General features: G+C 38.4%; 1 protein-coding gene across 6 annotated transcripts in view; it reads left to right on the top strand.

Moving 5' to 3' along the window:
* FANCA (FA complementation group A) overlaps window positions 1-12,043 on the top strand; it is a 3,206,914-nt gene that overhangs the window by 41,740 nt on the left and 3,153,131 nt on the right. For all 6 annotated transcript variants that reach the window (XM_069646037.1, XM_069646039.1, XM_069646038.1 and 3 more), the window contains exon 2: window positions 8,269-8,381. In XM_069646037.1, the coding sequence (XP_069502138.1) occupies window positions 8,269-8,381 (113 nt within the window). The remainder of the gene's footprint in view (window positions 1-8,268; window positions 8,382-12,043) is intronic.

Raw genomic sequence — 12,043 nt, 5'->3', positions numbered from 1 at the left:
AGACTATATATATATATATATATATATATATATATATATATATATATATATATATATATATATATATATATATATATATGAAAATGTGCGTGCGTGCGTCTGTTTGAAATGTTCAGCATACTTCCCAACATGCTACAAACCTGAAATGCGGCATGTTTATAGACAATGTAGAATATATAAACATTTTATTTTTTAGAATTAGTTTTTTTAAGCGGTCTGCAATGCTTACTGCTGACATATGTGGATATGTGTGTGCATCTGTTAGAATTCTTCAGCATACATCGCAACATGCATCAAACCTGAAATTTGGCATTTGGGTAGGTTCTATGGTGTAGACCATGCAAAAAGTATAAAAGATAAGCGATCTGCAATGCTTACCCCTGCCATATGTGAATATACATATGTGTGTGTGTTTGTTTGAAATGTTCAGCATAATTCCCAATATGCTACAAACATGAAATTCGGCATGTGGGTAGATTTCATGGGGTAGACAATGTAAAAAGAATAAAATATATATTTTTAGAATTATTTTTTTTTAATGCTGTAATGCTTACCCCGCCATATGTGGATGTGTGTGCGCGCATGTCTGTTCAAAATGTTAAGCATACTTCTGAACATAGTACAGACCTGAAATCTGGCATGTGGGTAGGTTCCATGATGTAGACAATGTAAAAAGTATAAAATATAAACTTTCGTTAAAACATTTTTTAAGTGGTCTGCAATGCTTACTCCTGCCAAATGGCTCTTTGCTCCATAGTTCTACATAGTGTGGAAAGCTTAGGAACAATGAACTGCTGAAGTCTATTAGCATTCTAGCTGACATTAACAGGACTCACCTTTGAAGTCACCGGGGTGACACAAAACAGTGTTTTTGTAGTAATGCAGGTAACGGGAAACTGCATGTCTCTTCAATGGTGTTCGCAGCAATGTTGTCCGTCACATCGTGACAAATCTCTCATAATAATTACAGGAACTTAATTTCCCAAGGATGTTGATGAATGTATGCCATCTCAACAATATGAAGCTTCAATGCTTCAGCCGTACACAGGTAAGGTACTACAAGCTTACCCACTTCAAACCCAGGAATTACTGTGCAAAGCATGAGAACACTGTTTTTAAAAATATATATACACACAGACACTAAGGGAAAATGTGTGCATGTCTATTCGAAATGTTCAGCATACTTCCCAACATGCTACACACCTAAAATGTGGCATGTGGGTAGGTTCTATGGTTTAGACCAGCCCTACTGATAAGGGAAGGATCAACCACTTTTACTCCCTAAAATTGGCAAATACTCCCAAAAAATAAAAACAGGGAGTAAAAATACTCCCAACAAAAAATAGGAAAAAGACACCCTCACTGCTCCATGGATATGTTTCGATCAGTAGTGCACATAGCACCACAGGAATAAACTCCTATTTTAACTGCCTGATTGGAAGAAGTAAACATGTATCTTTTAATGTGCGTGTATGATATGATAGGTTATTTATAACACGCTCGCTTAATACCCAGAGGTATCCAAGCGCGGACCCGGGGTTCGAACCTTTGTTGCTCTGTGTCGTCTTGTTTCCAAGGCGAGCACGTTGCCTCTGAGCTATCCTCCCGATAACTAGGTGTAAAGAAATCAATATTACAAAAACACTGACTAGATCGTCCAGGGCGGTGGGCTCAAATAATCTTTCCAATAGGCTCGTTAAAATGGCCCATGAAATTTGGTCTATGATTTTGTTAATATTTAGTACGCAATCTTGGGAAACTTCCTATGTCATACTCAAAAGGTGCAATAGATCATGAACAGGTTAAGTCTGCATGTAGCATGTAACTTCTGACTGGATAAAGTCTAAAGAAGCTACCCTCCTGCCAGGATCATAATGATAGAATTCTATTTCATTAGACAAACATGTTGACACTTGAGTATTTCTACTTTTTGTTAGATGTTGGTTGTGTATACCTTTTCTTTCTTTCTTTGCCTTTTGTAATATCGAATTTATAATATTAGGGTTGTGATCAATAGATACCTTTTTGAAGGTGTAAATATACATATAAAAAACAATTATTTATTAGAGAGGATTTACATATTTCTTTGATTTAATGCATTATTTCTAAGCTTCTTTACTCAATTCTACGATTCACGCAGGTGGTTTAATCTTGCAAATTGATCTTATTAAGCGTATGTATTGCCTCTAAATATTTCATTTATCTCATTTTATTTTTTTGCCTTTGGGGTGGCAGGTTAGGGTAGGAAAATGGTAATATTATTTTACTGAATAGATCAGATTCCCTTTTAAAGGGCAAATGAGAATTTGGCAACTCCTGAATGTTCTTTGAAAGTTAATGGTAACCCCACCTTACAGACGGTAGAAGAATTGTCTGCCTTCATTTTTGACTGGCACTCCCAAGGTCTTCTTACAGACGAGTAGAGGGCTTTTTTTATTACATATAGCGCGGTGAACCCGACAATGTATTTTTTGCCCAAGATACAGAAACACTATCACCATCTTCCTGAGGTTCAACCAATACTGAGTTGGCTGGGGTGGGCAGCAGAAGGCCTGTTGCAATACATAGATAGAGCAATCAAGGAATTGGTTACCCTGATACCTGCATATCTTAAAGACTCCACGCAAACTTTTAGCATACTCAATTCAATCAGTTGGCAACCCCAATATTATTTGGGCACTTAGCACTATACACATCGATTCAACACCAGTTGGCTCTAGACACCATACACTTTGCATTTCGGAACCACTCTGCTTCACACACTAAACATATCAACATGATCAAGCCATTCTTGAATTTCACCCTCAACCTCAACCAATTTCTGTTCAGCAAACAATATTATGCTCAGACGAAGGGTATAGCCATGGGAGCAAAGTATGCCCCTTCCTTGGCTAATCTGTTTATGGATTTCTTTGAACAGACTTAGCATTTACAATGCTCATTAATTCACCAGAGAAATCCATCTGTGGAAGCAATATATAGACTATGTTATGCTAGTATGGGATGGTTCACCGGAACGCTTTGATATCTTCTTACAATATCTTTTCTCAAACACTTTTGGAATTGTGCTCACTCAGTGGTGACACCCTAGATTTTCTAGATCTTAAAATTCACATTGACAATGGCACATTACACACCAGGACACATAGAAAGCCAACAGAAGTTAATTCAACTCTTCATGCTACTAGCTGTCACAAAAAATCAGTCATCAATAATATACTGGTGGGGGACTCCACCAAGCTAAGATAAACTGTAGCTCCAAGGGAGCGTACGAACAAGAAGGGTAATTTCTCGGGCAGAGGTTTACGCAATGAGGGTACACATCCAAGTGTATTAAGAGGGCTCTCATTAAAACTGACCTCCTCAACAGAGATTCTACATTACACAAGCAGTCTACTTGTAAACCAGAACCCCCACATTAAGTCAGCTTAATTACGAAGTATTCTCAGGACAGTGATTGCCTATATAGGATACTTAATAAACATTGGCATCTTTTGAAGCTAGACCCTGATCTATCAAGATACATTACTCACTGTCCCAAACTTATTTTTACGAATAATGTGACTCTTAAAGACAAATTGAGTCCCTTTGTTCCTTAAGCCGAAGCCAGACTCCTTGCCTAACTCAAATTGGTTGAGAAACCTGCTGTCTGGTTTCCACAAGTGTGGAAACTGCAACTGCTTACTCCAATGACGCTTTTTAAATGCCATGATGGATTGCAAACAAAAATACATGATTTCATCAATTTTACATCTAAATATGTAGTTTATGCTATAGTGTGTGTTTGCAAAAGAGTGTCAATTGGAAGTACCATACGTGAGCTACGTATTAGGATACGTGAACACCTTTCCAGCCTCAACAATCAGGATCCAAAATTACCACTTGTGACGCATTGACAAACCGAACATCAACTTGTGAAAAAGGAGGACATCTGTTTTGTAGGCCTACAGCAGGCACATGCTCGTATTCGAGGAGGTGATCGTAAATTACTTTTACGGTAATTGGAGGCATGCATGATTTTCAAATTGAGATGTATTTAGATGAACAGTGAACACAAACTAAATGTATTTGTGTAAGGCAAAAGCATTTCTGGTACCTAGACCTTTGAGACTCTTTAAGTCTTGACCTGGGTTTTCCCTTTTTCATTGATGCGACCCGTTTTACTTTGTTTTTCATATTGTCCCTTCTCCAGGAAGTCTTCTATTTCTCTGTAAATTGCAACTATTCTTGTGCATTTGGGATCAGTGGAAGATGACTTTTGGCCAAATGAATGGGTAAAGTAGGTATGGCGACCAATGCATGGAAGTAGTACAGGATGTATACCAATTGGAGCATGTTTTTTATTTGTATTTTTCTTTTTTGCCAAAATCTGTGGCAATCGTATGATGGGGTGCTATATACAGCTCAAGGCAGGAAGTAACTGAGCAGGCTAATTATTCTTGATGGATCTCTTTGGATGTGTTTATCTGAGCGGATGTCAACCGGATTTCTTATTTTTTATATTTATTGACTTGAATATTGACCTTAGTAAAGCCAATCTTTTGTGAGGCTAGTTGCATTTAAATTTAGGGCATTATGATGAGTTGTTTAATTATTAACTAATTATTCAACAATAAAGCCCCACTAGGTATTTTATTGGTGTTCCATTAATGATTAAAAATAAATTTTGCTATTCAAAAAAAGATATTGTGAACGTGTCAATAAGCTAACTTATAACTGTCAGCAAACACTGCTCAAGCTTGCTTTAGAAACAAGCAAACTTTAGGAGTCGACGGCCTCAGACAAATCAACCCGTTTCATAGTGCTTAAACAGCACATTATTTCAATGGGAGGAGTCACGTGACCAGGTTGCGGTCACCTGACTGCGTTCCTACTGCTTAACTCACAGAGAAGCTCTCAGACGCGAGCATAGCCCAATGGAGGACAGCAGTTTGCGTATACATGGAACCATTGACTAATCTAAGGTAAAGCTCTCAGAAAGTATCTGTTATGAATGCGCAACTATAACCATTGCTTGAATAAATTGTTAATATGAATTGCGGCAGTTAAACATGCACATACTACTTAACATTTCAGGAAGCTCTGAATATAAGATTTATATGAAGAGGTACATTTGTACATTACCTTTTGGGAAGCTAAATGCAAGGCGGGCTCACACGCGTAGCGACTGCCACGATTTTTCAGGTACTTTTCCTTTGAAAATGTAACATTATTATATTTACATGTGGAAATCATGCTCGGACAACAAGGTTTAACACAACTTACTTTCAGCACAATTTTTCGTTGTTTTTTCTTCTCTAGTTGCGAGCTTAGCAAATCCATTAGCTCACACACTAAAAGCTTGCCAAGTGGAAAACAAATTTGTAGAGGTATTAACATTTGATGTTTGCATGGAGGTGTGATTAAACACACTTTGGCACAATGTGGCGCACCTAACACATTTTTTTGGCACGCAAGGAAGACCGCAAACAAAAATTCACTGGCACTTGCATGGGCATTTCATGAGATTTATCTGCTATTTTCTGTTCACAACAAATGATGGTTTACACACAGTGTGGACTCATGTCACTTATCATTAGACTCCATTATCATCAGAAATAATTGAATAATTTTTTATCTCAAGAAACCAAATCTAAATTTTGTTCATGCACTGCGTTAACCTTCCTAGTTCCCCCTTCATATAGGCGTTTGCTAGAAGCTAACAATGGTTAACAATTGCTCATTTGAATCCTATACATGATTAATCATGTGTGGAGCAGCGTTTAGATGGAATTAAGACATTGAAAGTTTAATTAACCAGACTTTGATTATATTTGAACTGATTGTTTATGACCAAGTGACGTCTTGTCAAAACGGTGGTGGTTGACCTGTTTCAGTAACATTTTACATGAATTTTCTTTTGTGTGGCTCACTAGAGTATATACAAGGAATGGGATAACATCCCAGTGGTGATTGGACTTTGTGAAATTGATAAGTTGCTCTGATAACTTCTGCCTCTTTTCCCTCTTTTTTTCTCCTTTTCTCCCTCCCCTATCTCAGTTTTTTATTAATATACATGTTCATTGTTCTTTGTCATCCACCTTTTGAATCTTCATGTTATCATTTTTGCTTTATTACTGACATAGGGTCTGTGTGTACCCATGGATTACTTTTTTGGCTTTTGTATTAGTCAATGGTATATTTTTTTCTCATTTTTATTAATTTAATAATTTTTTGTTGTGACTATTACAACAATGAATGTTTATACATGAAATGTATTCAAATGTGCAATACAGATTTGTAATTTTGCCATTAAAAAGACCAAATTTGTCAAAACACGTGTCGGCAGGCAGATACACCATTGAACATGGAATAAAATATCAATTTTATCAGTTTCTACTGGACTTATTATAATATATCATGTAACGGTGCATGTTTATGGAACACAAGTTTGTTTTTGTGTTTGTAACTTAGGTTGGGGTAACCTAAGGTTCCATAGTAACCGCAGCAGTCACTGTTACTAGATAACTTTATCCCATACATTTTCAGCCTCAACACGCCTTTTCTGGTCACCCCACACATCTCTATATAGGATAGGAAAGCATCTGTTATGACATTGAGCAGATAAATTTGTCCACGATTGCACTGGTGAATTCCATGTACTCCTCCTTGCTACATTTCCAAGTAGATGTATCTAAATTGAATGGCAGTATCTTGGACCGATGTGACGGGCGTTCCACCGGTGGACATTGGTATAGCAAATACTTGGGAAAGCGCAATACATATTGCTCTGCTTAACGGATTGCTGGTGGAAAATGTTCATGTGTCTAGATTTGATTTATTGGTGCCACAATCGGTCGAAGATTATGGAATAATTCAAGAAATCTACTGCTGTCAAAGAACTTTGTACTGAAAGGATGTGCTATTTCTTTGGTCCAGAGCCTCTGAGGGTTGGTTGTACAGCATTAGTAAGGACTAGGATGAGGCTGATGGACTTGTGAGGATAATGCCTAAATGAGGCATGGCGATCTCTGATACTATTAGTTCTGTTTGTCACTAACATTGCTCCTATCTCTAATTGAACTCTGGCTTGGATATTTTGGGTAATGTTAGGAGCAAGATGTCAAAGAACAGCATTGTGTACGCTGTGTGCAGTCATTTGATTAAGCAATGGATTTTCTCTGGGAGGTGGTGAATCCTCATTAGAAAGGAATGTGACAAGGAGGAGTAGGACTAGACAACTGGGATTACCACACAGTATCTAGGCGCAAAACTCAATTTGCAGGATCTAAATAGAGGATTCAGATGTGAGTTTTTTTTAAGTGATTCAGTCCTTTTAAGGTAGTGCTCAAAATCATTTTCAATGAATGTGTTTACACCCTTCTGCCCTTCGCTATCTACTACTGTTTTTCCATACCTGTAAATCCTTTGGGTGAATCCCTGACATTGTCTTAATAGATGGGTATTTGTTTCTCAGTGATGGGTTTATATTTTCAGATAAATATTGAAAACAGTTTTCTTCAATAGTACCCATTGGTCGCTTGGGTTTCAGGCTTTACCCAGTGTTGTATAAGCCCACTGCCATGGAAAATGGAGAGGGAGGGTTTCTCCTGGAACCCTGACCAACATTTTCCTGATGGCCATCTATAGTTGTAGTTTTTATTTTCACAGGGATATTTGGAATTTGGGTGAACGGGAAAGCTCCTTATAGTCATTTTCTCCCCTCAAAATAATTGCCCTTATTATCCTGGGTATCACCGAGGGTGCTAATGACGATAAGGCCATCCGGGACATGCTTCACTTGTGCTGTACAGTGCGCTCCTTTAGGATTTATTGCCAAACCTTTTGTTTCAGGTGATGCTGTGACAGTCATTAAGATGCACAGAGTAAATCGGAGAGAGAGTCTGACAAACTGCTGGTTTTTGGAAAGCACGTAGTGAGTTACGTCCTTGTGGTCAGTTAGTTGATGCACACTATTACATTTTAGCTCCATTAGTTGGTTCTGTTGTAGTTTGTCTTTCTGCACGAGAGACATTATTATGTGATTGAGCTATACCATTTGTATCTTGCAGCTATGAATAAATGGGGCATTCTCCATTGTACTTTCTTTAGACTTTACAGTGTTAGACAGAATCTGATCACACCAAAACATTTTGGGTCACTCTATGTAGCCCAAACAATTTGAAATGTTCAAATTTATGGATGTGTATAGATCATAATTTTGTAGGTCAAGCATTTTGATAAGAACTGGCTTTCTGATCATAACTGCTATTGCTTTATATTTCCTAGCGGGCAGAATTGGCAAGCGGAAGGCTGTAGGTGTTTGTGATACACAGAGGCTTCAGGAATCTGCTGTTCACCTCATTAGCAGTCACCAGGACTTGAGTGACCTTCTGACAGAGGTAAGGATTGCTCAATTTCCCTGTATGTGCTACAGGCTAAGGTGCTGAATAAAGCATTTTTGTGATTCAATGATAAACAGCCGGGTTTCTGAATATTGGAGGGTTCCTAACCTTTGTGTAGGAACTATCTGACATTGGAAAATACACTTATTGATGTGTCCCCACATATAGTGCAACACTTGGCAGACTTTCTAATATTTGTGGATTTGTCTCTGCAACAGCCCTGGAAAGGAGGCTAATTTGACATTAAACTATTGGTCCCTTTTGAAGGTGTTGAATGGAGGTGATTCCCTGGTATTTAGGAATGTACCAGCAATCAAAATAGAGAGCACCAGGTTGAGTCCTCATCCAAGGTGCCCAGTGTTGCACTTCAACACTCTAGTTACTTGCCTTGCCATATCAGTCACCCATCTGTTATTGCCCTTTAACCAGATATATGGATTTTGAAACGGTTACTTTGCTGGCCAGCCCTTATACAAACCTCTCACTTTTGTTGTTATATCCCATATGCCAGCTTATGCTACAGGTGGGTTATCCTGCCAAACAGCAGCTCTCAATATCACTCTTTATGGGGCCTTTCAAGCCAACTGTGTGGAGCAAAATATAATAGTTACCTGTTCAAATTTAAAATCTCACCTGAACTATCTGCAGAACCTGATTTCTTGCTCTAAGTTCTCAACGCGCCTTTAAAAATACTGTTCCCAAATACCTTTTGTGCTCCTTCCCTCATAGCACTAAGCTAAGTCTTTGAATAACCACTTTCTTATAAATTGTTACATTTAGAGGGTGTACATTGGGGTCCCTGAGGTTTGACAAAGCCCAGACGTATGTGAAAATAGTCCAGTATATTTCACAAGCCATTCTGATTGGTTGCTCTTGAATCACTTTTGAATTAGTTCTCTTCCAGGATCTTGAGTTTTTTTCCAACCTTTTTGGACCCCCTAGGGTCTACTCGCATTTCCTTTGTTCTCCCAGGCAGCAGTAAAGAAACCTATTTGTGCACCAAATATGTGCTTCCATTCAACGATCAACTGATTAGCTAAATGCATTTTTAAGTTGTCTCATGTTAGTTTGTTTTTTGTATGTGCACACATTGCTTAATGTTCTGGTACTTGAACTTTTGTCTTGGCTATTATTTTAAATCAAGCATGCTGAAAAAATATGGTTTGGAAGATTTCTGACAAAAATGTAATTGGTTATGATGCATCACTTCCAGCCCTCATTATTCCGTGCTTCATTTGTCACTTTGGTATGGGTCCTGAACTTGCTATACCTATGATTACAATGTACATTTCATTGATGATGCCCAATCAGGTAGAAGCCTATATGGGGTTGCTTGTGGTCTTGTGGAGGAGTAATGTGACTTTTTACCTTTAAGGCTAGATTGTCCCTTTGGAGTGGTGAATAAGGCTTATTGCATTTGGTTGTTCCTTTTATCTGATGATTTGGCAGGCTAAAGTACATTGGTTTGGCAAATTACATTGGTTTGGCAAATTACTCAGAGCAATAACAGTGGTCCCGATTACCGCCATTTCTCTTCAGTTTTGCATTGCTTTAAAGTCTGACTCAAAGTACGGTACTTGAAAGAAACATTTGAGTTTACTGCTCTTTCTTTCCATACGTAATGCCTATTTCATTGACGAAGTTCTACAATTTTGCCTTGCAAATGTTCCCTCTGATGTGGGCGACTCCCTTGAGAGGCACTGTGTATCCTTTCAGCATTGGGTATCTCCTTGTTATTCTACAGAGCCCCGTGTGTTAGCACATTAATATCTCCTTGTTATACTACAGAGCCCCTTGTGTTAGCACATGAATATCTTATTGACAATGTATGAAGGCATCCTGTTGTTAAAGTATGCTCAGATGTGCTCAGGGATGCTTCGTAGCCAGAGTGTGGATGGACCGAGGGTTAAACTCCCGTCGGAGAAGAGAATGGCCCCACGATCTGTAGGTACAGCATTCCTCATCAATGCTCTCGTATTTTCCTAACGGTTATTGTAATAATGTTATTTGCACACATTTCAATCAGTATTCATTAAGAGCGATCACTTTTGAAAAGACCAGTTCCGCTTTACCAAATAGCATTGTTTCTACTTTTGTTATTTTAGTCAACTTATTTTCTCACAAACACTGCTTTGACAACCCATTGACTTATTGTATTGCTTGCAAATTGTATGTACCATTCTGGTTAAAAAAAGGTTGTGTGTATGTGATGTTGCTTTTTATTCTGATGATTGTCTTGTTTTTAATTCCAGCTTTGCCTACAGTATTCCTCCATAACCCCTCACGCAGCTGCTTTGTTTAGTGGCTCATGTATGGCTTGTCACGGTGCATCTGTCCCTGTCTGTTTTTGGGCTTGAATGACCATGGGCCATTGGCACTTGAATTTTAAATGGAGTTAGGGTACAGTGATGAACTTAAATACAAGCTGATAGATAACCGGTTTTACTGGCAATCTATGTACTACTCGCCAAACCAGCCAAACTTTCCAAACGTATCCAGCTTTCACCAATATTGTGTTTTGACTTGGAGGTTCTCACTACAACTTCAGGAGATTACAAAGAAATCCCACTTTTAAGTGAACATGCTGAAATAGCCTCCCTTTCTTGACCATGTCGCAAGCAGTGCAAGTGACATAGAGCATGGTAACCTCACTTTTTGACTTCTTCAAAAGTTTCTACCGGCTTCTCTCAAATCACCTTACCCAACCGCTTCAAAAATCCTGAATAAGGGCTTATCCAGAATTATAAACAAGACACAATTGTCTGTAATAAACTCTGTGAAGATATAAGTTCAGTTTTCAGTATTTATTAAGTCTTCTGACGTAGTGGTACATTCAGCCGACACGTCTTTCGACACATTGTCTTTCTCAAGGCCTTATCACTGAGGAAAGGTGCTCCCTGTCCCGTTATTGTTTCTTATTGGGTTAGGTAGTAGTCGTTTTTCAAATGTTCTCAAAGTACTTAATATGATGTATTCCAAATACTAGTTTTATGGCCGTGTTGGCCGCTGCGGATTAAAAACTCAAATATCGACCTGATATAAGGTTAGAAGCACTGTAAGGAGGCCTCTACAAAGGCAGCCCATGTGTCTCATTAAAGACTATTAAGGTCTTGAGAAAAACGCTTTGTCGAAACACGTTTCGGCTGAATGTACCACTAATTCCGAAGACTTAATAAATACAGAAAACTGAACTTAAATATTTAAGGAGTTTATTACAGACAATTGTGTTGCGTTTATAATTCTGGCAAAGCATATGTTACTAGTACAATCCTATAATATTGTTATTTTAGGTCATGGGTAGAACCTTTTGTATTAGTTCTTCAGCTTGCCAATAGTATGATCTTTAAGGTTATAGTGCACTGTTGATCCGGTTTACCCAAATAATTATTTGTTCTGTCCAGAATAAGGGATCCTGATTGATCCACCGTCCGAAACCATGGGACCATATCACTCATGCTCTGCTCCCTCTACACTTGCTACCGGCAGCAGCTAGCTTCAACCCAAACTATATCTGACACAGCCAACGGGGACATGGGCCTTGCCTGTCTCAAGCAAAAGAGGTAACTTATTAGACTTCTTACGTCCACCAGCTCTAAGATCCTTTTTTCGGGGACCTTGAGAAAATGAGGATGGTGGGGTTGCCCTTTGGAATGAGCTCC

The sequence above is a fragment of the Ambystoma mexicanum genome, chromosome 2p (genome assembly GCF_040938575.1).
Source record: "Ambystoma mexicanum isolate Mex_15411 chromosome 2p, UKY_AmexF1_1, whole genome shotgun sequence".
NCBI classification, from domain to species: Eukaryota; Metazoa; Chordata; class Amphibia; order Caudata; family Ambystomatidae; genus Ambystoma; species Ambystoma mexicanum.
This window is presented reverse-complemented; position numbering and strand designations above follow the sequence as displayed.